This window comes from Eptesicus fuscus, chromosome 5 (genome assembly GCF_027574615.1).
Source record: "Eptesicus fuscus isolate TK198812 chromosome 5, DD_ASM_mEF_20220401, whole genome shotgun sequence".
In the NCBI taxonomy this organism is placed as follows: domain Eukaryota; kingdom Metazoa; phylum Chordata; class Mammalia; order Chiroptera; family Vespertilionidae; genus Eptesicus; species Eptesicus fuscus.
In genome coordinates, this window is record NC_072477.1 from 66,599,717 (window position 1) to 66,627,012 (window position 27,296).

General features: G+C 52.2%; 1 protein-coding gene across 2 annotated transcripts; it reads right to left on the bottom strand.

Moving 5' to 3' along the window:
* Positions 1-850: 850 nt before the first annotated feature.
* Positions 851-27,296, bottom strand: BAHD1 (bromo adjacent homology domain containing 1). Of its 2 annotated transcripts, none has more exons than XM_054716354.1 (7): positions 27,205-27,296; positions 9,764-11,200; positions 7,617-7,999; positions 6,282-6,441; positions 5,809-5,885; positions 4,816-4,916; positions 851-4,351 (listed from the first exon to the last, which is right to left on the bottom strand). In XM_054716354.1, the coding sequence occupies exons 2-7, from the start codon at positions 11,184-11,186 to the stop codon at positions 4,162-4,164; spliced, it is 2,334 nt and encodes a 777-aa protein (XP_054572329.1). In that variant the 5' UTR covers positions 11,187-11,200; positions 27,205-27,296; the 3' UTR covers positions 851-4,161. The 2 variants fall into 2 exon arrangements, with proteins under 2 accessions (XP_054572329.1, XP_054572328.1); XM_054716353.1 differs by having other exon boundaries at positions 4,816-4,907; positions 27,205-27,256.

The window sequence follows — 27,296 nt, forward strand, 5'->3', positions numbered from 1 at the left end:
ACTGGATTCTACTAAGTACCCAGACTTCACCCTGTCAGGTGTGGAGAGCCAGGGAGGCTCTGAAGCACATGGTACTGATGCGAGTCCACACTTCCTGAGGCAGGTGCCTGTTCAGTGCTTTGTATTCTCTCCTTGTCAGTCACCCAGGGAGTGAGATGCCATGGGCATTTCCCGCTGTACAGCTGAAGAAACACAGGCTCCTACAGGCTGAGACTCTATGGGTCGGCCTGATTCTAAAACCTGAATTCCATCCTTCAGAGATGAATGGAGTACAAAAGTAGAATGGTTGGGAAGGAGGAAGTAGCTGACCCAGGTCACACTGTACTGAGGGGGTAGGTGATGGAACAGTCGAGGCCAGAGGCTTTGAGTTTAGTGGGAGAATGGTATTACCATTGATCAGATGAATTCAGGATGAGGGATTGAGGGATGAAATGAAGCTAGAAAGCTCCTGGATGCCCCCCAATCCTAACAATATGAGCACATAGGATGAGCCATCATTCCCTCAGCAGAGTGCCAGTACCTAGATATTGGGGCTCTAGGCCAATTCCTGCTGGCCAGCTTCCCAAGGGTATGGCCTAAGGTGATGAGGTGCTATCTTCACTGACCAGTTCCCAGGTCACCAGCCTGATGAGGTGAGGGCTGGCAACCCAAAGATTTCAGTCCAGGGAGGTGGCTCTGGCCACCATGGTGCTAACAAGTCAACTCTCCTCCCCCGTCTCCTCTCCTCCCCCTACTTTCCCGTACTCTGCTACTGGCTTTAGTAAGCCCCTGCACTGCAAGGGTTAAAAGGGACCCCCAAAATAATGAGCCCCCTGCACCCACACGCAAAAAGATGACAGGACACACAGAAAACGATCCTTTTCTAAATCAATACAATTTCTCAAATTTATTTTTCTTAAAGAAGTACTTCTAATCTCTGTCAAAAGGGAGGTGAGGAAAGATCCTCCCTCCCTTGTAAACACTGAAATACAGATCTGAGAAACCAGGGTCGACACACACAAAAAGTGCATTTTACAAAATTATCAACTAAAATATATTTTACATGAATTATGCTCCATCGAAATTCTACCAGCTGCATTTTCAGGTTCGAAAAAATATTTCCACATCTAAGAGATTTCAAAAGCATTTAAGTTCTGGGCAGCAGACCTGGGAGGACTTCTCCTGCTGGGTGGGGCTAGGCTCCTAGGTGGCAAGGGCCCAGCACCCTGGGAATCAGCAGGCTCCACGACCGGCTCCTCAGAGCCCCTACTCTGCCAACCTCTCCTACTGCACAGCCCTCCTGGACCAATGCCTTCCTCCAAACAGCTTATTCTATTCAAGGGAACCCGAGCCCCTTCTCTTCAGGCTTGGGATTGGGCTTTCCCTGTGTAAATTCACCTCAGACATCCAGGTCTCCCCCACCTCAGTGACCAAGCAGGAGCAGCCCAGTTTTCTCAGGAAGAGCATAGGGCCAGGGCTGCTGGGAGTGCCCTCAGGATTCACTTCCATCTCCTCCAAACCTGGCCTGACCTCACCCAGTGCTACCTCCTCAGCCTGCTGGGTCCGTGTCTGCCCCTGCGTGGGGGTGAAGGATCCTGCCCCCAGGGATGTGCTCACAAGCAGGCTCCCAGCACCAGGCCCAAGCCACACAGGGCTCTTCTCCCTCTCCCCACATGCTCCTCTTTGGTACAAACAGGAAAGAACCAGGCTGCTTCAGCCCTCCCACAGAGAACTTCACAGTAGGGCCTAGTTCTGGAAATGACAACAGGGGGCTGAGTCTCCTAATCTACTCTGGGGAGCAGCGTGAGAACAGGGCCCCTGGGCAACAAGAACAAAATGGGGTCTTTAGTTCCTAGAGTGAGTGGCTGCAGCTCAGCAGGTCTGTGGACTGATTCAGTGTTGTTTTTTCACTGGGATGTAAATTAGTGCAATCTACAAAAGACTAGGGTGAGGGGTGGCAGGGCAAGGGGAACACCAGTGTGGCCTCCCTTCCCTACATGGAGAGTATCTTTGAAGAAGTACTCAAAGCTCTGAAGTGCCCTCACCTGAGTGTGTGCAAGGCAGCCCATGAGGCTCTGGGTCAGTTCTGCTGTGCACTGCACAAGGCCTGTCAGAGCTGCCCCTTAGAACCCAACGCTGCTGCTCTGCAGGCCACCTTGGCCAAGGTGGTACTGTCCTACATGCAGGCAGTATACGGGGAGTGGGAGTGCCCAATGGTGACAGTGCTGATGGCCGTGCTGGGGCCCTGACGGGTGCTGCGCAGCTGTGGAACCCTCACATTGCAGCCCTCTGGGTGCTTCGGTGAGCTCTGCAACATGGTCAAGGCCATGCTGCAGAGGAAGACAGCCTGTCAGGGCACTGATGAGGACGAGGACCAGGCTGAAACGACGCCACGTCGCTATAGAGGACGCTGGTGAGGCCATTCCTGCCCTGGCAGCTGCGGCTGGGGAAGACGCTTTTGCCCCCTTCTTTGCTGGGTCCTTGCCATTATTGCTCTGCAAGACGAAACGGGGCTGCACAGTGGCAGAGAAGTCCTTGGCAGTGGGGAGTCTATTCTGGGCCTGGGTGCTGCCTCAGTCAGACCAGTTTGTTTCCCGCCTCTTCCCCATCCTGCTGAGCGCTGCCTGGGAGGCAGACTCCAAAGTGTGGAGCAATGCCATCTTCGGGCTGGGTGTGCTGGCTGATCACAGGGGCCTGCCCAGGAATACTTCCCCAAGCTGGTGGGCCTCCTGTTGACCCTCCTGGCATGGGAGCATCATGATTGTGTCCATGGTATCTGTGGGGCACTCACCCACCTACTGATGGCCAGTCCCACAAGGAAGCCAGAGCCCCAGGTGCTGGCTGTCCTGCCGCATACCCTGCCACTGAAGGAGGACTTGGAGGAGTGGGTCATCATAGGGCACCGCTTCGGTTTCCTATACCAGAGCAGCCCTGACCAGTTTGTAGATGTGGCTGCTGGGCTCCTGCACATCTGTAGTCTCATTCAGGTTGATGACAAGATCCCACCAGACACCAAGTCCGCAATGCTGCTGCTCCTGACATTCTTGGCCAAACAGCACACTGACAGCTTCCATTCAGCACTGGGCTCACTGCCTGGCGATAAGGCTCAGGAGCTCCAGGCCATCCTGAGCCTTCACCTAAACTGTGGACTGCAGCTGGGCCAGAGAGAACAGCCTTCCCCAGGCCCAAAACCACCTTTCAGCCCAGTTCTACTTCATGCCTTATCCGATTCTGGGGTCCCAGCCCAGCTTGCTGCCTTATGGGGCTGTCCCTGGGGCTGGATCTGCTATGCTGTGGGACAATACAAATGGACTCATGACAACATATTGTAATAAAGGCAGGTTTGATTTCAGGTGGGTGTAGCTTGAAGAGTCATGTGTGAAGTTCTGCAAGAGGTTTCCTAGAACCTCCAAGTGTAAGGCAAGAGAAAAAATCTTCAATAAATCAGGTAGCAATTTTCCTTGCCCCTGTCCCCCACCCCCTCCTAGCTCCCTTTTGCCCTCTCCAACATGACAAACCCCATGTCGATCAGTTAACTTCAGGGAAGCCAGACCTGCTGGGTGGCGAACAGGAAGCTGACACCCATGACTCTGAGGGCCAGGTAACTTGTCCCAGCACCAGGAGCTACTGCAGGGGCAAAGGAGGAAAGCCAGGGAAAGGCCCTGAATCCAGGAAGAGGAAGTCAATGCTCTGGAAGCCAGACTCTGGCTCTTTATGCCTCAAAGGAATGAGCTGGGAGCAGTGCTAGAATCTGAAAGAGGCTGGTCCCAGGCTGATGGGGAAGCAGCAGGTCACAGTGGGTGAGGTAAAGCTGGCTCCCACTATCCCTTGAAGGGCCAGAGGAGGATAAAGAATGGCCTGTTGGGCCTGGTTCCTGCAGGACCTCCTCCTCCCCCCAGAGCCCCATGCCCCTCAAGCCTGGCCCAGCCTCAGGGAAGACTGCCTTCTTCAGGAGTCTCTGCCCAGGGACCACAGAGAGGTACCCTGGACCAAGCTGTGGGCTCTGATGCTTTTCTTATACCCCTTCCCTCCCATAAGACCCGGAACCCACAGGGGCCCTTGCCCTCCCCCCAAGAGAACCACAGGCTAGCAACCTCGGGTCCCTGTGGCCCCTTAACCAAGTGCTGTGCTTCAAGCAATGCTCCCTGCCCCGAGCCCCACTTGCCCGTGGGCAGGAGGAGGCTACTGGGGGTTTTTGAGGATGCGGCCATGGCGGAAGTCATAGACGTGGCGGCAAAGAAACACCAGCTCAGGGTCCGTGTCCTCGGGCACTGTGCGGTGTGGCGGAGTGGAGTAGTCTGCAGAGGGGGGCACCAGTGCTGTCTTTCGGCTGGGAAGGCCCTCGCCTCTGCGCTTGGCCATGGCACAGAATCTGCAGTGACATACCATTCACCTTTACAAAGCCACATTTGCAGAAAGACCACCCCTTCCCATCCCCACCCTACCCTGCTCAGAGAGCTGGAAAGTAGCTTTCGACCCCCACTTGGGCTGGTGCTGCCTTCTCACCTGTCCTAGGGGCTACACCCGCTCTGACAACTGCCAGTCTGTCACTGGGGAAACACACCTGCCAGGGCCTCCCTCATGACCACCTGCCAATTCTCCTTGGTGTTTTCTGAGAGCTGTACTGTAACACCCCCAATTCTGTCCAACCACTCTGCCTCAGACAAGCAACTATTTTTTTCTTCTAAAAATATTAGATGACAGAAGCAGGCTGTAAGGAAGAACGTTCTGGGAGGTCAGGCCCAGTGAGATCCCCTTGGGGATCACAGGCAGCCCCCAAATCGCCCTGAAGAGTCTGAGGGGAGAGGCTAGCCAGAGGCACAGGGCACCACCCACCTGCAGTACTCTGCAAAGGTCAGCACATAGCACTTCTCCTCGATGCAGGCCACACTGTTCTGGTCCTGATGTCTCGATGCAAAGACTTCATTCTGCAAAGGCTCAAGGGGAGAGAGGAGATCAGTTACCAGGGTTAGAAGCACCTAATTCCAGGGAAAAAGTGGATGTTAACCCCTCTGCTGAGACTCCTGACCTGAGATCACTCCAGCTAGTGCCCAGAAAGCCGGGGAGCTTCCCTGGAATGTGAGCCTAACTGCTCCTCACCTGGAACCCCAAGGCATTCCTCCCAGATTCTGAGGGAGGACCCGGAGAAGCCAGGTGCCCCCTCCAGCCCGTCATTAAGCTTCCTAACCCCAACCAGGGGAGGAGGGGGAGTCAGTGAGCATCTTCCCAAAAAGTCCCCGAGGGAAAGAGTAAAAGCAGGCTCAGATGGGGAGTGGGGGGCAGGCACCACACCCAGAGGGTATTACCACTTCTAGCACAGACTGGGTCTGGAGCTAAGGAATGTTAGGAAGTCTTTCTCCCCCTCCTCTCATGCTGCAGACAGCATCAAAGGGGGCTAGGTATGCCGCTCCACTTCCCCTAACCCAGTGGTCGGCAAACTGCGGCTGGCAAGCCACATACGGCTCTTTGGCCCCTTGAGTGTGGCTCTTCCACAAAATAACACGTGCGGGTGCGCACGTACAGTGCGATTGAAACTTCGTGGCCCATGCGCAGAAGTCAGTTTTCGGCTCTCAAAAGAAATTTCAATCGTTGTACTGTTGATATTTGGCTCTCTTGACTAATGAGTTTGCCGACCACTGCCCTAACCCTTTGAAACATGAATTGGGGAAAAGAGGCTGAAACTCAGGCCCTTCCTCAAGTTCTCTGATATCCAAGGTAACAAGTCTAGGGACTTGACTACCCACGGCTGTCTACCCTATATCAACTCCTTAGGCTACAACCTCTCCTGCCAAACCCTGCCTTCCCCGTTCCATTTGCCTGGTAACTCACCTCGTGCATGCTGGGACTGCGGCCTCCCTGTAAGTGCTCTGGTCTGTAATACCACAGGAGGCTCATCATCAGCTCTCCTGGGGGTACAAGAGAAGCAGTCATAGCTTGAGCTGGCAACCCCAGAGTTACTTCAGCAGGCAGGCTGGCCACTTGCCCTGGAGGCTCATCCAACTTCAGTGCTGGGCCAGTGCTGAGCCTCTGCCTCAAGCCAAGCCTGGCATTCAGAAGCCTGGAATGCCATTAGGTATGGGGGGGGGGGGGCAATGACAGGTGAGGAAGGGGGAGAGGTGCCCAGGTTCTGGTGGCTGGAAAGGTTAATGAGCTGATCCAACCTAAGCGACAAGGCTATCAGTCTGTAGCCCTCAGTAGCAGACAGACCCCGGATGAGTGGAAGGCAGACTGTGCCCAAAACACGGGAGACCAGTGCCAGGTCAAACTCCAGGCGTGTGCGCGGAAAGGGGGAGGGTACGTACCTGATTCAGGGTTCTCCCAGAGGGCAGAGATCTTGGCCACATAAGGTGTAGACGTCTTTCGTGGGCCTGACTTGAGGAGGACAGTGTCCCGGACTCGAATGGTCTCTCCATGTCGCTCCACCGCTTGGTAGCTCTTTCGAATGGCTGGTTCTGGTTCATCCTGTGCAATAAAGCAATGATATAAAAAGGCTTGTGGGGCTGCACCCTGACTACCATAACCCAATAACCGACTCGCTCACTCCTATCCCCAGCACTGGGTAGGTCCTCAAGCTTCCTAATCGGCTAGTCCAGGTTTGGCCTTCAACCACCACTGTAGGTGGTGCAGCCTTAGATAAATTACTTACTACTGCTAAGCCTCAGTTTCCTCATCTGTGAAATGAGGATAATTATAGAAACATGGGGTATGTACCTCATAGGGTAGTGGTAAGGATGAAAGTGGATAATGCATGTAATTAGCACAGTTCTGGCACCTCAGAAGTGCTTAATAAATTTTAGTTGACATTCTTTTCATCATCCCAGATGTTCTTATATCACCGATTTTCTCTGCCTATCCAAGTTTTCCATACACATACTTATCCAAAAAGGCTCTATGAAAATATGTTTTGTTTTTTTAAAAATATATATTTTATTGATTTTTTTTACAGAGAGGAAGGGAGAGGGAGAGAGAGTTAGAAACATTGATCAGAGAGAAACATCAATCAGCTGCCTCCTACACACCCTCTACTGGGGATGTGCGTGCAACCAAGGTACATGCCCTTGATCGGAATCGAACCTGGGACCCTTGAGTCCCTAGGCCGACGCTCTATCCACTGAGCCAAACCGGTTAGGGCTGAAAATGAAAATATGTTTTATTGATTTGAGAGAGAGAGAAACATTGATTGGTTGCCTCCCATACAGGGAATTGAACCCACAACCTAGGAATGTGCCTTGACTGGAAATTGAACCCGCAACCTTTGCGGTGTACAGGACAACGCTCCAACCAACTGAGCCACCTGGATGAGTGAAAGTCCTCCATTTTAAAATCCAGAATAGAAGGGACAGCCTGAGCAGGGATGAGAGATTAAAACACTTCAGATAATTTCCCTGAGAGTCAGAGACAGAGATGGCAGCCACCAGCTGTGTCTGTGTGCATCCTCTGACCTCCCCGAGGTGCACAGTACAGGACAGGGGAGGAGGCTGGGCCAACATGACTGGTTCCTGGAACACAAGTGAGCTGGAGCCCCTTGTCACCTTTCAGAGTAGCTAGAGCCAGGATTCCTGAGACGCAACTCACTTCAAGTCCTATGTCCCCAATGTCACCCTCTCTTCCTCCATCTGCTAAGAGTTGGTACTCACCAAGACATAGACAGCCTTCTCACAGGCAGCCCCAACAGGTACCCAGCCATTAGTGCGGCGGCGGCGATGGCGGCGTGGGCGTGGGCGCTGGACACGTGGTTGCTTGGGGTGGCTGGGCCTGCGGGCAGCCTTGCTCCTCACAGTGTGCCTACAGCTGGAGCCTGTGCGTAAACCTGACTTGGAGCCGCTAGGAGGCTTGGCGCTCTGAGGGCATGCACGGGCTACTGTCTGAGGCTCTGAGGTGGGTGTCTGAAGATGAGGGACGGGCTCTGCTGCAGGTGGCACGCTGGGCACAGGACATCCCAGGAGGGGATGGGCAGGTGAGGCTGGGTGGCCAGCTTCTGGAAGAGGAAATTCCAGCTGGCCCAGGGACCTGCAGCCTTCTGGGAAAAGGAGAAAGAAGGTCAGGACAAGTAAGAACAAGCAGTAACCCCACCCTGGCCTCTCTGCTTTCAGAGCCTGCTTCTATTTTAATTCTAAGTGTGAACTCAAAGGCTACTGAGGTGACAAGTTGGGTCAGGGGCCTTTAAGGTGGATAGCCAAGGGTTTTCTTGACCTTGGAGACTGGGCCACAGACATCTCCATCTCCCCTTCTAACCTGAAAGAAAGGCGGTGGATAATGAGAATAGCTTTTCTAGCTGTGACTTAATCTTCTCTAAGGCTTCCACAGTGCTTAGGAGCAGAGGAGCTAGAATCAGTCAGCTCAGGATATGAATCCCAAACCTGCCACTTACTTGTGACCTCAGGCAAGTCACTTGACCTCTCAGTGCCTTGCAATAGTAGTTGCAAATATGTAGTCTGTTCTAGGTGTTTTTCTTATCAATGTATTAACTCACCTCATCCTTACAACAACCTTATGAGGCAGGTACTATTATTCCTATTTTACAATTAAAGAAACTGGGACATTGAATAGTTATTGGCTGGTTCCAGTCACGTGACTAAGGAAGTGGGAGACAACATCTCACTCCACAGTCTATGCTCAATTACATGCCACGTGGCCTCCCATCTGTAAAGTGCTTTGGAACAGTGCCTGGCACATGGTGCTTACATACGGTCCTAGGACAAGAGGGTAAGGACCTTGGGTCCCACAGGTTAGGTGTCTAGACTTGGAAAGCGGTCCAAAAGAGAAAAAGCCCGAGAAGAAGCCTGTTCTCATTTCTTAGAACTCCAACTCACACCAGAAGCTGAAACAACCAGTCTGGCCAGAGTCAACTGGTCTATAAAGTTGTTTTATAGACCCCCTACAAGAGGGGTGTGGGGGAGGGGAAGCCTGGGAAGGCCTGGCCTCTCACTTCACCAGCAGCAGGGCCAACTTGCCAGCCAGGATGGCTCTGATCACCTTGTTTCCACTCAGGAGCCAGGAAGGGAGCCTGGAGAGGTATGTGAGGACACTCCTGCCAATTTGGGGGGAGAGAGATCACTGTGGGGGTGTCTCATCAGCTGCATCACGAGCCTCTCAGGTGTCTGGGTCTTGCCAGGAAGGCAGACACCAAAGCCACAGGCCCTGAGAGCGCCCTGTCAGTGCCAGGGAACTCTGTCTGTTCTTAGAGTGTGCCCACCCTATCCACCCCTAGCAAGGTGATGCTAAGTCTGGGCACTTCTTCTCTTTCAAAGCCTGTATAGTCAGGGTAAAGCTGTTCTACTGCAGCTGGCATCACCTACTGGACCTTGTAACTCCTACCCTTTCTATGAATGCCGTACTTGGCTGGCATGCAGATGGTCTGGGCTCCTGGAAAGTAAGGAATTCTAGCTTTCTTCAAGGAGGACAGAAGGGACATGGAAACAATTTGGCAAAAGCCCTAATTTTAATAACTTGCTACTCAGAGTCTAAGATTGGCAATCCCAATGGGGAGGGAAGAGGCCCCTCCTGTCCCCTCCACCATGACAATGCTACCTATGGCAGCCAATGCTGTCAGGCCAAGGAATCTCTCCATAGACAGTGGGCACAGAGCAGGGCTGCTAAAAGCTAAACACTGGCCCCTTTCCTGGAACTGCTCCTAGGCTTGGGGCACAAAATGAGGGAAGTCCTCCCCTTTCAAAGTCCCCTGCCTCCCATGCAGTAATACCTCAAGGAGCCCACAGCCCACGCTCCTGGGACACTGTCTCTCAGAGACTCTCTGGTACATCCCATCCTCAGGAAGGCTTACCTGCTGCAAAAGGCATTTTGTAGGAACAGCCGCCACAGGTAGTGCCAATGTGGGTAAGAGAAGGGGGCAGCATTTCACAGATGCTATAGCCATTCACTTCAGCATCCTCGCTGGAACAGTAGTGAGAGCCCCAGGGAGGGTGCAGGAAAGGGGTGCCTGCAGGCACTGAGCTCGGGGCCACAAGGGGCCCCTCGGTAGGTGCAGCCACTGGGGACAGCTTGCCCTCGGGAAGCATGGGGCATGGGGAGTAGCCCCCACACTGCAGCCCATCTTGGCTGCAATACAGGTAGAAGCTGCCTAGCGCAGTGAGCTCAGGCCGACCACACAGCCCACTGTAGTCGGCGGGGTTGCCAGGCATAGGCAGGAGGGACAGCTGGGGTGTAGGAAAAGAGGGTTGGTGCAGTTCTTGCTTGGGGGCAGGTGACTCCTCTCCTGGGCGCCCAGGCTCTGGCTTCAGGGCTGCCTGTCCACCCATCAGCAGGGGCAAGTGGGGGCGCAGCCCTAAGGGGCTCTCCAGAGCCTTGCTCAGGGGCTGGTAAGGTAGCTGGCTGGATGGTCCATGAGGGGTTGCAGATAACCATGGCTCCTCAGGGCACCCTTGCCAGCTGGGTGGGCTTGCAGCCTCCCCAGAGCCGACCCCCTGCTGGGCCTTGGGATAGTTCTTGCCATTGACTTTGGCCCACTTTGGCCTCAGAACCTTCAGTGCTGGTGGCTCAGTGGAGCGCCTGTCTGCTTCTGGGTGGCCACGAGGTGGCCGCAGGGGTAGCTCCCGTTCCTGGCTCAGCTTTAGGAAGGCAGCTGCATTCAGGCTGGCCAGTCTCTTGGGAGCTAGGTCACCATCTCGGCGGGCACCTTCATCCGGCGCTGGCTCTGGGGACAGATCCCGACTTTCTCCTCCGCGGTCCTCCAGCCGTGGCCGCTTCTTGGAAGACCAGCCTCCAGTGGCCCTGTCACGGTCCCGACTGTGGTGGTGGTCTCCCCCTCGACTGCGGCGGCTGCCCGCCAAGCTGCTGGTGTCCTCTCGCTCCAGCAGCAGGTTATTCAGGGCCTCGGCATTGAGGGAGGCCAGGCGCCGCTTGCGGGGCTGGGTGAGGCCAGTGTCTTCACTGGATGGATCCGGGCTGGGGGGCTTGGGAAGGTCAGGGGGCAGCTCATCAGCCTCATCTGCACTCCGTGGATCGGACACATTTTCCAGGCGGGTCAGCAGCACTTTGCAGGCCTTGGGCTTCTCAGGAACCAAGGGACGCTTACGCAGTGGGTAGTTCTTGCGGCGCCCTGTGGGGTGCCCTGGGCTCTCAGGCATGCCTGGGTCCATACCCTCTGCCCCCTGCTCCATATTGCTGCCTTCCATTTGCAGGGGCTCCCGGCGGCCAATGGGGCCCGAACTCAGCATGGGAAGGGACTTCCTCCGAGTGTGTGTCATGAAGTACCTCCAATCTGCAGGACAAAAGGAAGGCAATGAGAAAAGCCTGCCCTGCCCTGCTTTTTCTCCCCACTGCAGCCTATCCAGCCCCACCTACAGTAACTCTGGCCTACCCTCACGCCATCACCAGCCTGGATTTTCATGGGATCCTCTTCCAGAGTGTAAAAGTTCAATGAGGTCAGGGTACTAGCAGCTGTGCAAGGAATGGCTGCCCCGTTCTTTTATTTTTTATTATTTTTAAAATATATTTTTATTGATTTCAGAGAGGAAGGGAGAGGAAGAGATAGAAACATCAATGATGAGAATCATTGATTGGCTGCCTCCTGCACACCCTCCTACTGGGGATTGAGCCCACAACCTGGGAATGTGCCCTTGACCATAATCGAACCTGGGACCCTTCAGTCTGCAGGCCAACGCTCTATCCATTGAGCCAAACCAGCTAGGGCTGTCCCATTCTTCTTTCAGCCTAGGGCCCTTCTTTGAACTAAGAGCCTACAGAGCAATGCAGGCCCCAGGGTCAGAAGACAGGAGCAACTAGGGGCAAAGCTCTTAATTCTGACTGTTTTTCTCCAGCTAGCTACTCTTCTCTAGCCAGGAAGAGGCTCTGAAGACACTGAACCAAGGATGGGGGTTTGGGTGGTGGGAGTCCATCTATTTCTTCAAAAATATTACCAACTCCCTCCCCCTTGATGGGGCTTTTGAGATTGGCCACAGGATGATAAGGAGATGGACCGTGAGGAGTTGAGATGAGGAAGCTGCCTGCTGGGCCATGGAGGAGGCAGAGTCAGCTTGTGAGGACGCCCTGCTGAGCACGTAGGACTGACAGCTATAATCCGGTCTTGCTGAAAAAGTCAAGGAAGGGTGAAGGTCTGGCTTTGAGGAGTCGGTGGTCAGGGGAGGTCTCAGTCAGCCCTAGGAACCAGACCCACCCTGACTCAGGGGATTCCAGGGAAGGGCAGCCTAAATAGTGCCAGTGCCTAGGGAAGGGATGTCAGTAAAGCCACGGCCAGCATTTTTTGGGGGAAAACACAGAGACCACACACTAGTGTGGTACATCTTTAAAGACGCCCCCAACAGCCACTAAGAGCTGGGAAAAGAAAGTATCATGGAGAAGAACTAACTCAGGAGGCTGATGGAATCGTTTTGTTAATCCTGCCCTATCCTGCAGGTCTTCTACTGATAGGCAAGACTCCAGGCAAGAGGCAGGATGGTGCGAGTACCAGGAAGCCCAGAGCCCCTAACAAAAAAAATGCCCATGCCCAGGCACCATCCCCTAACTTTGCTTGTCAAACACTTCCCCCCGTCCCCACCATGCCTGGGGCAGCCTGGACCCCATTCTGAATGAGGGAGGCCAGAGCTAGGTGTGTGCTAGAAGCTGTTATGGCCAAGGCAATAGAGTAGTGGGGAGGGGAGTTGTCGGTGGTCATAGACTACTGAGTGGCTTACTCCTCACCTACTCCCCAACCCAAAGCAAGGTGCTGCCAAGTAAGGTGCCAAATTAGGCTCTGCCCGCCCTGGCACCCTGCAACCCCTTCCCCATCCAGTAGACCTAGGCTTTCCAGCTTTATTTTCCCACTGTAATTGTTATTCACACTCACTCTAACTCAGGAGCTGGGAGAACTCCTGCTGGGCCAAGATTTAACCCTGAAAGTCCCAGGCCTGAGGGCTCCCAGGGATTCCAGAGCCCTTCCCAGCTAGCTCCAGTGTCCTGGGGTCAATGGCTGGGGTCACTGAGTACCAACTCTCCTGAGACACGCTGCACTAGTTGAGACAGAATGCTCAGAAAACCAGGGCAGCATGGGTGTCCCTCATGCCTGAGAAAGAGCGTGGAAACTGGAAAAGAGAAGCAGCATGCCCAGGGTTGCTCTGGCCACAATGTGGGGAACCTGCCACTGCCCAGAGACCAGACCCCAGGCATGACTCAGAGTCACAGAAGGTAAATCCATGCATTCCTGAAGCAGACAGGAGAGGTCCTCAAACATCCCAGGCATCTGCTAGGCTCCTTTAGACTCCTGCTTCTAATCATGGTGACCACTCATCCCTGTTTGCTCAGCATGCTGATTAGCAATGTATCCTTTCATGCTTAAAAGCACCCCAGTTACTTATAACTCACGAGCCCTTTTCTCAAATGCAGGATACCCCTGTGCCAGAGGTGGAGGAGCAGCAACAAGGAGAAACACATCTGTATTTCCTAGGAAAGCCTAGACCCAGCCCTCTCCCACCCCCAGAGGGCCTGGAGATGGAGGACAGCGGAGCAGGGGCCAAAGCCCCTAAATAGGCCCCAAGTTACCAGAGGAGTCAGGCCTGACAATGGCAGGGAGCCAAGGCTGAGGTCACCTGGGCTCGTGGCCTTTAAGGACACGGACAAATACAGAGCAAGGAGGGGGTAGATGGGAAGGAGAGGGAGCACAGGGAGGTGCTTTCAAGCCTGGAAAATGGAAGAGCAAAAGAGCTCTTAACTGAGGGTGACTGGTCTGTCCCTGCTTCTCCCCTGCCCTGTAGAGTATCCCTCTCTTTACCTCCAGTCCCTCAGGGACACCCCCTGCCCCCCTCCTGTCTCCAATCCCTCCATACTGATGCCCTGAATCTCTGGCTGACTATCCAGGGAAGCCTCTAAATCATAGAGGACATGTCACATTTCCAAATCAAGCATAAGAGCCTCTTGCTAGCCTCCCTTGATTCTGCCAAATCCCGTCATCCACTAAAAACACCCCAGGCCATCAAAGGCACATTGCAAAACAACTCTTAACTTTCATGTGGTGCCTAAGGCTGCAATGTCACTCATCACCCTGAGAAGAGGCTGGGGTCTCTGCTGCCTGCTTCATTGCACTCCAAACCGAGGAGAGCAAGTGTGAGTCATGCTTTGAAGCTGGGGCTACAGCTTCCCCCTTTCCCAGGTGGAACTGGGTGGAGGGGGCTCCTGGCCTGCAGGGGGTGACCCAACTCCTTGGAGAAAGACAACCCTGGAAAGCAGTAGGCTTGGTTCTCATTCCAGCTCTGCCAATCCTTCTGCTCTCCTGCCCCTCCCACTTATACACCAGCTCAACCAGGAACTTCTATAACTGCAAGAGACAGGGTGCCTGGGTTCTCTCAGCATTACCCTCTTCCTCTCTGGGAAGCCCTGTCCTCCCAGGCACAGGCAGTCCAGGTCCCCTTGGGGGAAGGTTCCTAGGAGGGATTTCCCAGAGCATATTACTACTCACTTAGATCATGTCAAGCAAGCTCTCACTGATGAAAACCAGTCTGACTATTCCCAGCTCTGAAGAGCAAATAGCTAACTACCATGTTCAGTCCAAAATCCCAAGTGTACTCTATTTTTAAAAAACATTTTCATTGATTTTTAAAATATTATTCTTTATTGCTGAAAGTATTATATATGTTCCCCCTTTTCCCCCATTGACCCTCTCCAGCCCCCCCTGACACTGCCCTCCCCCCCAGGTCTTCAGCATCCTATTGTCTGTGTCCATGGGTTATACATATATGCATACAAGGTCTTTGGTCGATTACTTCATTGATTTTTAGAGAGAGAGAAAGAGAAATATTGATGTGAGAGTGAAACATCACTTGGCTGGCTCTTGCAATACCCCTACTGAGGATGGAGCCCACAACCCAAGCATGTGCCCTGATCAAGAATCGAACCAGCAACCTTTCATTGCATGAGAAGATGCCCAACCAACTGAGCCACCCCAGCCAGGGGCAAAATCACAAGTGTTCTCTACAGACAGCCAAGGAGCCATCTCAGCCCCAGGCACTTCAGGTCTCGAAATCAAGGGGGAGATCAGGCCCAGCTGGAGTGTCAAAGAAGGGTCTGCTAGGGGAAGTCATCTCCACAGAAATAGAAAGGGGAGGAGGACTGGTCTTTTGCCCTCAAGCCTCAGCAGCACTGTGCACCCACTCCTCACCAGCCAGGTAGAGCACACCCAAGGTGTGAGCAAAGGAGGGCCAGCGGCTTGGAGAAGTGTGGCCTGTAGGACAGACTGAGGGGAAAACCTGAATAGGCAGGTCCAGAGAACAGAGGTTGGTCTATAGCAGGAAAAGGTCCTGAGCCTTGGCCAAGGTTCTCCCTTTACTTACCCAGCTCTAGGCCACACACCCCACCCCCAGACTTGGGGCTCTGCCCTACTGCCCTTTCTGAAACCTTTCTTATCCACTGCATTTTACATTTTGCTTTTCAGGCCCAGGCCAAGTAGCTCAGTTGGTTAGAGGGTCATCCTGACATGCCAAGGTTGTGGGTTCAATCCCTGGTCAGGACACATACAAGAATCAACCGATGAATGCATAAGTGGAATAACAAATTGATGTGTCTTTCTCTCCCTCTTTCTCATTCAATTTTAAAAAATTTTGCCCTTCAGGCGTTTTTATTTATTTTTAATGGGAGGGGTGTATTCAAGAGGGTGTTAGATAAGGACCCACTTGGTCACCAGAGAAAGGTCCAAGAAGAGCCCTGACTCAAGCCACCTCCCAATTATACCTAAAGCCACAGAACTGGCACTGAGTTAACTACTGCCTTCCTCTGCAATCTCTCTTGGAATCACCTCCCTTCCCTACTGAAGGAATAACACTTTCTCATGAGCACTGAGTTTCTTCAATCTTCTATCAGAGAAGAGCAAGAGCACAAAGGCAGGTTCCTGTTCATTTTAATTTAGTTGATGCTATTTCATGAAAAAACAGAGAGGTGAAGCTGCTGAAATTCTTATGATCATGTGAGGAACACAGATGTGGCTGGTATCCCCAAGAGCGGGTAGAGTAAAAAGAACCAAATCTTTTAGTCAGGCAGACCTGGATTTAAAGGCCAGCTCTGGCCCTCAGAGCAACTTTCTTCTCTGAATTCCAGATTCCTCATCTAAAAAGGATACACCAAAATGAACCTTACTTAAGAGTGATGGTAAGGATGATAGAGTCACTGTGCACAAACCTACAAGGGTAGGAACCAACATCCTTCCCCACTTCCAAACCCACAGACAGAGGTAGGCCTGCCCTGGGCCTCAGTGGTTCCCCACAGGAATCAAGCTTCCTCTGTGGGAAATCTGAAGACCCAGGCTGCACCTCAACTCTGCTTTGCTACTAGTCCACTAAAAACACCCAAGTGTCAACCTTAGAGATTGATGGAGACACTGCTTCTTTCCCATGCAGGATCCACTGTGGGGTGAATTGTGGGGAGGTTTGGTTTATAATACAGCAAGAGCACAGGGGCAAAAACTGTATCCCAAGAGACCCTGAACTACAGCTCCACACTGGGAAACAACTACAGTGAAAGAGGAGCTCCTCAGATGCTAAAGGCCCAGGAATGGGGTCAGAGGGCTTGCATCCTGCCTGTTCCCGCCATCTGACTGCCCCAGGGCCCCAGCTCCCTCGTGCCCATTCTGCCTTACTCACTATTTCAGGGTCTCAATTCACCATCAAATCAGGTTAGGATCCTACAAACACCTGGGCAGGAAGCAAGGGGCTCCCACCCAAAGAGAACCGGCCTGAACCCCCTGGACTCTGCTTGTGTTATAGATGCCCTTAGGTCTGGCAGCCATTTGAAGAGCTGAGCCTGTCTCCTAGAGGCACCAAGCCTATCTACAGGCTGTCAGACCACCTGCTCCTCACCCTTCACACTGGGGGCTCCCTGGAGCCCAGTGACACAGGAGCAGCCCGGTTGGGAAGATCCATACCCACACCACGTGGGGTCTGGGGTGCAGCTGGCCCTGTCTTTGCCTACTCCTGTGTCCACTCTGGCCATCCCAGTAGGACAGCCCAGACACACAGGCCCAGAACTGCACCCAAGTATTCAGAACCTCCACTAACTCTGGCTCCAAGCTTGTAACTTAAAGCAGGGGTGGGGAACCTTTTTTCTGCCAAGGGCCATTTGGATATTTATAACATCATTTGCAGGCCATACAAATTATCAATTTAAAAATTAGCCTGCTATATTTGGTCAAACATTTTTGTTTGTTTTGTTAATCCTCACCCGAGGATATTCTTTCATTGATTTTTAGGGATAGTGGAAGAGAGAAAGACAGAGAGAAACATCCATGTTGAGAAACTACATCAATTGATTGCCTCCTGCTTGAGCCCCAACCAGGGCCTGGGCCAGGGAGGAGCCGGCAACCAAGGTATGTGCCCTTGACCGGAATCGAACCCAGGACCCTTCGGTCCACAGGCCGATGTTCTATGGGCTGGTCAAACATTTAATTAACTCACCTCTAATGCCCTGGCAGGGCCAGACCAAATGATTTCTCGGGCCTATACAGCCCACAGGGCAGATGTTCCCCACCCCTGCCGTAAAGGAACACAAATATTAATGGGGAAGGAAGGGAGTTTTAACTCAGATTATAATAAAGTGGGACTCCCCCATTTTATGTTAGAATAGTAATTAAGTATAAACCTATAGGGGTGGGCAAAATTAGGTTTACAGTTGTGAGTATTCAAAACAGTTTAATCTTATTTATTAATTTTTGTATTTTCCATATGAACAACTATAAACCTACTTTTGCCCACCCCTGTATATTAACAGTAGAGTTGGTGGAATCTCCTCCTCACTGGAAACTGCCAGTGCCCTATTCGTAGGGCAAGGTCCTTCCTACACATAGTGGGCTGAGAGAGAGACAGTGTACCCTCAGATCTAGAAGTTGATGTATACACACAGACCCCTGAGCTAGGACAGTGGGCAGAGAGCATTGTATTTTAGTCATACAACAGTGCTCTGCTTTAAGAAACTCTAACCTGACAAATTAGAAAGTAATCAGGTACAGTACAAAGCTAGCCTTTATGGCTTTCTCTAAAGGTACATACCCCTACTTGAAGCAATCTGCCTTCCCCTAGCTTCTTCCCAGTGCACAGCTCCTATATGGCCGAGGCAGACCTATACCTGTAGGTGTGGGTCCAACTAAGCCAGAGCACCGCGGCTCATTCCCAGGCCCATGGCACCTCTGTGACCCTTGCTCAGTCAGCCAACATTCGCTGACCACTTGCCATGGCTCAACACAGTGGAGGCAAAGCTCACATGTTGCTGGAATCCTCTTGGTGCTGCTGCTAATCCTAGTGGGCTTGGCCAATGAACTGAACTTCTCTGAGCCTTGGTTTCCTTGTCTACACAACGAGGTTGTTATGAGGATCAAGTTAAATAAGAATGTGTCAAGTGCCTAGCAGAGTGCCTGGTATACAAAAGGTGCTCAATACAAGCTCATTCTTTCTCCCTATATTTCAAGTATTAGGTTAAGTGCTGAAAGAAACATGCAAAAAAAAAAAAAGCCTAACAAATTGGGAACTTTGGGCTGGTAGGAAGACAGAAGGCAAGAGAGTGTGACAGGGACTGTGATGAAGTGCTTGGAACTCAGTGGAGAGAGCTCTCGTTCCACTGCAGCTTCACCGAGGGCACACTTGAGCCAGAACTTCATTCAGACAAGAGGGCCTCCTTCATGCCAGGTGTACTGGCGGAACAAAAGCCCAGTAGAGAGTGGGCAGCACTGAGAAATTGGCTTCACAAACATTTGGATGCAGGAAGGGGCAACAAACAAAAGCTGAAGTCTTTTTGAGGCAGGAGACAAATGCCCCTTTCCTCAGACTCTGTCCTACTGGTTCCATGAGACATTTCAGGAGGGGGACACGGAGCCCAGGCTAAGCTTCCTCAGCCTCTCCCACCCAGACCCAGCAGTGCCCAGGCTGAGCCAGAAGCAAATCTCCTCCTGAAGCAAGACCCATTTGTTCTGGGCAGTTAACAATGTGGGATAAATAAAACAGAAATAGGGCTGGGTTCCCCAAAGCTCAGCAACACCTCTCAGCAGAATCAGGTGGAAACCTCATGTTACTAATGCACCATTCTCCAAAAAACACAATAGCTCACCAGCCTGCTCCAGGCCCATACCCAGGAGTGGCAAAGGATATGTGTTGGTTTAACCACCAGGAGACTCCAAGAACTAACAATTTAGATTTCTAAGAAGGCTTGCCAAGACTGGAAGTGCTCCCTTGTCCTGGACAGAAGAAACTGTCCAGCCAGGCAGAGATGGGAGCTCTGCCCTCAGCATCTCCAGCAGGTGTGCTAACCTCCTGAATCAACCAGCCATGAGGAACAAGACCCAAGACAGGCCTTCCCAATGCTCCACCAGCACCAGCAGAACCACAAAGCAGAGCCTACCAGAGTTATGGACACCCAACTGAGTATCTTACACCTAACTAATTAACTAAGTTATTAGTGCCACCACCGTTAGGATGTAAGCTCTATGGGCACAGGCAGGCTCTGTTTTCCTTACCACTAAATCCCATCCACAGGACTTAATAAGAACTTAATGAATGAAGATCTGGCTGCCCACGTGTCCCATCTATACTAATAAAAGGGTAATATGCTAATTAGATCAGACATCTTCCAGAGGTCCTTCTGGACAAAGCCATGGTGGCGAGGCCGAGGCAGAGGCAGTTAGGGGTGATCAGGCTGGCAGGGGAGAGCAGTTAGGGTGATCAGGCAGGCTCTGGTAGCCCCACACAGAGGGCAACCTGCAGCGGGGGCAGGGCTGGCGAGCGGGCAGTAACAGCTGACCTCTCAGTCCCTTCCCCCGGCCGTCAGGCCCTGATCACCCTATGGCAAAAGGGGAACCGGGGTTTTGGCAGGGGGCAGGGCCAGCTGTGGGCAGCTGGGAAGATGGCCCTGATCGTAGGCCAGGCCTAGGGACTATACCCGCAAACGAATTTCGTGCTCTGGGCCTCTAGTCCCATATAATATTTCTACTCTAGACTAATGGCATCACTTGGAGCCCAGGACAAGAAACTCTGACCCTCAAACTTTCCCCCGTCCCCGGGAGCCTCTTCAGTGTAAGCCTGTTCAATAGGACTACTTCAGGAAATCTCTTATATTTACACTGCACAACCCTCTTTCACTACCATCCTCTTTCTTCTCTCTCCCAACCTGCCCAGCTATCTTTTCAGGGTTAACAGGCACTTCTAGCCATGAGCTGTCCCATCGAGTCAAGGCCAGGGACCTCATTCACTTCTTATCCCAAACCATTAAAAGAGCAAGGTTGGTGCTAGAGGCACAATTCTATCAAGACAAAGAATGTCATGAATATTAAGGTCAACTCAGTAGCAAAGAACCAGAGTTAGCATTCTCAGTCCCTGAATCCCCTAAGTGTGCAAGGTAGGGAATTCTTGATCCACCAGAGGCTTCAAGTATAACAGGATGGCTCATGTTTGTCAAGCACTCACTATGCGCCTGCCGCCAGCTAAGCACATTACATTCAGTCTCATTTGTCCTCACAGGATAGTTATTACCCCATCTGAAAAAGGAGAAAACGGTGGTACAAAGAGGCAAATTCTTTTACCTTCTGTACACCACCCCTGCAACAGAGGACAGCTGCTGGGTCACAGACCAACATTCAAGTTCAACTTGCAAATTCAATTTTGTTTTTCTGTGCTGTTTTAATTATTGGCATCAACACATTAATAGTTTTTCCTCATTTTTCATCATAAAAGAATTGAAGGTGTATTCCAATTAAATTGCATCGGGGAGCTACAAACATAAACATAATTTTACCAACTTTCTACAGAAAAGTCTGCTCAAAGATCCCAATAAATTCTTACATGCCCCTTTTAAAAAGATATATTTTTTATTGATTTCAGAGAGGAAGGGAGAGGGAGAGATAGAAACATCAATGAGGAGAGAGAATCATTGATCTCGGCTGCTTCCTGCACACACCACACTGGGGAATGAGCCCACAACCCAGGCATGTGCCCTTGACCAGACTCAAACCTGGGACCCTTCAGACTGATGCTCTATCCACTGAGCCAAATCGGCTAGGGCTTACATGCAGTTTTTGAAAACAAAGCCATTTCATATCCTAGAAAGGGTTTTGCAAAGGCTTCAAAAGCATCTTGTCTTGATTTTATGGTAAATCCAAAAAAATCTACAGGGTTCCCTCCCACATCTAATGACACCTTTAATCAGGTACGATATCCTTCCTCCAGTGTGAACTGCAATGAAGACTGACATTTGGTCATGCTCCCAACAGCCACCTTAATGTGAGAAGACATAGTAACTGCCCCTTGGCCACCTCCCTTGGAACTGAATAAATCCAAGTCCTTTCAATTTTCTCTGAAGATCATGTCTAACAGTCATTTCATCAATTTTATAATTATTTTTTACATTATGTCCAAACTGTGTGAACCCCTCCAGGCACACAACAGGAGATACCCGTCACTTCTGAGGAGGGTCTATAGTAGAAATATCAATCTTCCCTTCTGGCATACTTGTCAGGATATCCTGGATCAAGCAGCACCCTAACACCTTTCCCATGATTTCTATAAAGGTCCTCTAAAAACGGATAATTCACCTTTACCCTACTTGTCCAAATAAGAATATGATTAATAAATTGAAATTCCCCCAAACATTTCAGACAGGTAGCTGCAGTTGGAGAAGGGCCTAAGTGTGGTCCACCCTTCTCCTCTGCAGGCAGGAAACTGAAAGCTGCATCGAGGGAGGGTGGAGGGCCCAAGCAGGCAGTGGAGATGGACTGGAAGTAGGAGCAGTCAACACCACTCTAGGTCACAAAAAGCAGAAATGCAACAGGTCACTTTGCCTTAACTGAGGACAGGGAAGCACCTCCTCCCAAATCCCTTAGAAAAAACTGATGTGAGAAAGAAGATGTAGAACCCAAGTTCCAGCCTGCATCCATCCTGTTAAGAAAAGTCACTCGTCATTTTTTTCATTCAGATAACTTGGTCATGGTGCCGTGGAAAAAAGTTCCCATTTTACATCTCAGAGAGGCTAAGAGACAAACCCATTCTTTTATTCCTGGTAGATCAGGCTTGCAGAGGACCTCAAGGACAGTTATTTTTTTATCTTTTTGGGTGTGTGTGTGTGGGGGGGACACTGAATCAGGTGAGTAACCAACCACCCTTGTAGGTGTATCACACTGGGAAAGATGGAATCTGGATGAAAATCCTTCACAGGACACAACACGAAGTCCTGGACAGGACGGCCCTGAGGCCTGCTCACCAAACCTACAGTTCTCCCATCCCCAAGTTTCTAGACCAAGTTGCCTGAGGCAGGGTACCAGTTCCCCTCAGTGAAACCCCGGCCCCGCTGGTGCTCAGCAGCTCTTCATCTGGTCCTGAGTAGGCCAGCTGCCACTCCTCTTCCTCCCTGTTAGCCAGTTTACTGCTCATTAGTGGCCGTACCAGGAGGTGGGCAGGGGAAACATAAAGAAACTGAAATTCAAACCAGTCCATTTTACTCCAGTTAGGTGCCTCCCATAAAACCAGCCCAGATTTCATCATCCAGGTCCTCTCTGTCCCCTGTTCTGGGGAGACTGAAGCAGCACAAAGCGTCAGGAACTGCAGAATCTCAGGAACCCAGGCGTCAGAGCCAGTGCTTTCATTCATCATGAACTTTTGATTAAACTCTGTATTTCCCATCTTCTCAGAGTGAACAGGCACTTCTAGCCTTGAGCTGGCCCATCAAGTCAAGGCCAAGGACCTGCAGAGCAGGAGTGCTGGGTCTGCCCTGAGTATCAAAGCATACTCTCCTGGTCCCTCCAAAGCACATCAGCAAGTTCACAAAACAAGTGAGTCCTGCCAGATTGTGCTAGCAATGCCCATAAATACTTAGACTGGGGTAGTGCTGCTTATGTAAAATGCTTCCCCATTGAGAGATGCTGCTTTATTTACATTCTTCCCAACCCATTCATAAAAAGGAGGCCCTTTAATGTTGGGGCTGTCTGTATAATGCTCTATAAACCTGGCAGCTTCGGCTGGCAGCCTTAGTTCAACACAGGCTACTTCTCAATTCCAGAGACATTTTTCCCTTAAGATTTTTTTCTCTTTAATGACTCACCTTGCAACAGGGCACTGAGGCCAGATGTTGCCCAAGCAAGGCCAAGAGGAATAAGAACAGATAAAATAAAAACACACAAGTCCTCCTGAATATTGGGACAGAGAGGCAGAGATGAATGAAAATACATAAACTGAAAAATCCCTAAGGAATGCCAATGTAAAGTAAGTATATTGGGAAGCTGAATTCCTTTCAGGTTTACTGAAACTTCCTTTATGGATGTCAAAATGTTCCCCAACTTATGCCCCTATATACCAGAGAAGGTGTGGAGGGTTGTTTTTTTAACCCCAAAGAAAAAGTTAGAAGAGGGCTCTTTCTGGTTTTTTCATTTGCATGGCAGATGAATAAAAAAATATTAATTTTCTCTGCTTCTTCATAGAATTATTTCAGGGTTTGTTGGATCTAAGAGGGGCACAATTTGCTCAGGGTGAAGAAACTAAGGAAAACCCGAGAAATAGAGGAAGGGATATGTTCTAGGACACACAGCAAAAACAGCCTGAGTAGCTGAGGAGAGAGCCCAGGAACTACATTCTGAGGTAGCTTGTCTCCTGCTACAGAAGCAAGGAGAGAAGTAGGAATTTTTTTTTTTTTTAATTGACGGGGAGCGGTCTACATTGCCATGGCAACTGTGAGGGGTAGCCTTCCAGCTTGGAAGGGAAATGCTGGTCCATTAATCATCAAACTGGGGCACAAAAGGGAGGTTTTGGGGAAAGGGGATGGATGCAGAATTTATTTTTTCAATGTCTAGACTCAAACCAGTCACCAGTCCTCATTCCCATTTCCCCCATGGTCCAGGGTTGACGGTAAATAAAAACTGAAGTTCTGAGACAGCTGGGATCATAGCTCTCCTTTCTGAGGGGTCCAGGATGGGGCTAACACTACCTCCCATGTCAGCAATGCCCCTATAAACACCTCTTCCAACACCAGTGCCCAAAGTCCCATCCATGGGTCAAACCCAGGAATCCTTTTCTTTTTTGTTGTCAGAACCCTGTTTTCTCCCTATTTACACCCAGGATTGAGAAGAGATAAAACATATGGATTCATTTAGCATGGACAACAGGAAGATTGCATAAGAGCAGCAAAGCCGGGTGAAGGGAATGGCCTGGTGAGGTAGGAGAAAAACAGGATTATAGTCTTTTTCTAATTCATATCTATATGGTGTCATGTGAGCAATCCATGACAGATTCTTCACCAGCCAGAATATCAGAAACAGCTAAATTTCATTTGTTCCCCATGCTGAAGCATCCCGAAGATGCCCCTCTATAAACCTTTGACAGAAAAGGTTGGAAACCACACGAAGGGCTCCACACTGAGCATGGCTGGGAAAGCAGAAGGGAAGGCTTCCGTCTGTTCCCACCCAACTAAGCAGTCAACTGCTTTTACTCATTCAATAAAAGCAATAGCACTCTACGGGGGCACAAAACACACACACACTGACACACACACACACACACACACACACACACACACACACGTACGTTTAACACTCAAGATTGGCCTGGAGAGGTCCGAGTGACAGGGAGAGGATGGAGGTGTAGGGTTTAGGCTGGCGGAGAGGAAGGCAAAGGGCTCTTCACTGGGGACAACTGTGGAAAGCAGCAGGAGCAAAGGAAGATAAATGTGGGTGACATGGCTAGAGGAGAGTCACAGGGGAACTGTCAGGGATCAGGCTGCAGGGAAATGGGAGCCATTGCAAGTCCTTGGACAGGGGAGTGACAGGGGGAAGAAGTGCGTTAGGAAGAATGACCTAGCAGCTGTGGAGAGACTGGGTCAGATGGACCAGAGGAAGCCAGAGGAAAGGGGAGGCCATGACAACACAGGTCTGACATGGGAACAGCAGGACAACAGGAAGGAAGAAAAGGAGGGAGATATAAAAGACAGAAACTCTCCTGGCTAACCTCTCCAGAGTAAACCCTCCTAAACACTTGAGCTGACTGACATGAGACTCCTGTCAGGTAAGAGGCTGCCAAAGAGGAAAACCACTGTTGTGGCAATTAATTACCCTTTGCATCCAGTGGCCAGACCAGGTTACCCTCTTCTTACTGCCACCAAGAGAAATCACATACTGTATAGCTCCAGACCAGGCACGAGGGCCTTCATCATTTCTGAATCTTAGACATACAATTAAATTATCTCAGAACAAACTTTAATCTCTCACATGAGGTAACGCATCTCATCCCACAAGCCTCAACTTCACTCAGGCCGGGGTGTAGACCCTCCTGGGGAAGATGGAGAGTGGGCATAAATTAACTCCGTGCCCATACTAAGCAAGGCTGACAGGCAGCTTTCCCAGAGTGAGATTACAGCCAACCACAGCTGGGAGCAGCTCCTAACCAACACCTCTCTGAGGTGGGACTCAAACCCGGATTCTCAGCAAAAGTCTGCATTCTAAACACCCCGAGTCTCTGTCTTTGCGTTCCCAACTCTTCCATTTTAGGATCACGTGAGGGGAGCTCTGAGTGGGTTTTTACAAATGGGAAAACAGCATCTAGTTTAGAGATGGTCACTGGTGGGGTCAGAGGAACTCATAGCTTAAGCCACTGGTTCCAAAGTGTCCTCCAGCTGGCCAAGTACAGGGCTGTCCCTCCAGGACATGTTGTCCCTCTGGGGCCCTTTTGGAGAAGACATGAGATGGAGAAAAGTAGGAAGTAAAGTCCCTCAGGTGGCACAAAGAAAAGGGATTGGAAGCCTTTTTTATTTAATCATTAAATTTCTGCCTAGATTTATAAACAGCTTTTCATTTCCCTATGTGGGTACCTTCTTCGGCAAAAAAAAAAAAAAAAAGTGCTGAAAGCAGTTGTAGATGGATTGCTGGAGTACATCTGGAGGGTGTCTCCTAGTCCTCAATGCAACTGATGTCTGTCCTCTTAAAACTGTCGACAGTGGGTGACTGGGAGATGTCCCAGGTGGGATTAAACCTCTGCCCAGGGGCAGACCGCTTGCTGAGAGCCTCATTCCTGGCAGGCTGGAGTGGTTCACAGGACTGTTGCCTAGGTGAGTTCAGCAACCTCGTCATTACCTGCCAGGCCCCCAGTACTCGCTCCCTCACCTCTGCTCCTGTGCCCCTCCACCCTGACCGGGTCGACCCCCACTCTTTCTAGAACCTCAAGGCGATCCGCGGCTTGGGCGGTGAACCAGTGCCACAGCTCCTCCCGGCGGGCACCCCGGCCCCCCGCAGTCCTCGGGGCAGAGTACGGGCCTGCCGCCCGCCCCTCGGGGTGGGTCGTTCGGACCCGCTCCCCTCCCCGACGCCACCACCTGCGCCCGCTCCGGCGCCGCCTTTGTCCGGCGCTTCAACGCCGAGCGGGCCCCTTGGGCCCGACCTGACCCGGCCCCAGAGGAGCGGCGGCGAGGCGGGCAGGGCAGGACCAGGCCGGGCCGCGAGCACGGGGTCCTGCTGTCACTTAGAGGCGGTCTGACAACTTCGATCCCTCCGCCCCACCTCGGACTCGGCCGCCGCTCTGCACGGTCCCCGCCGGGCCTCCCGCGGCCCACACTCGCTTCTCGAACCGGTTCCCTTCCGTCTTCGGCGCCTCCCTTCCTCTCAGTCCGATCCGGTCGGGTCTACACTAACGCCCGCCCCGGCGCGGCCCCCATCCCCTGCCCCCCATCCAGCAATAACCGGTCAGCTCCCAGCGCGGGAGAGCGCCCCCCACCCAGAGCGGGCAATCCCGCGGCGCCGCCCCCGGCCTCGGCCCCTAGCCTCGGGGACCGCGATGGGGGAGGGGGTGCGGCGGGGGAAGGGGGCGCGGCGCGGGGGGGCCGGGGCCTCGCCGCCCGCGCACTCGGAGGCGAGCCGGCTACGCAGCGGCGAGGAAACAACCGGCGTCCTCCCGCCCTCCGCGGCCCGGGACGCCCGCGCCGCCGCCGCACGGCCGAGCTGCCACCCTGCGGCCGCCACCCACCCCGCCCCCGACCATCGAAGCGAGAGGCCCCCGGGGCTGTCACCTCGAAGCGTGCCGCGCTCCCCGATGGCGGGACTGTGGCGCCGGACCCCGGGGAGGGAGGCGACGCGAGTGAGCGGGCGGCCGCACCTGCTTCGCGTCGTCCGTCCGTCCGTCCCTTCCCGGGCTGGCGGGGGCGGCGGCGCGGCGCTCTCGGTGGGGCGCGCTGACGGGCGGCCGGTCATCTCCCCTTCACTCGTCCGCCTCCCTTGCTCGTTCTCTCCTGCCCACTCGCCCCTTCCCCCCTACTCGACCCCAGCCCTTAGCTCACCGGGACGGTGGCGCGGACGGCGCGGCTCTGGGCGCCCGCAGGCCCCAGCCGGGCTGGAATCCGGCGGCTGGAACCCCCCGGGGGCGCTCAAT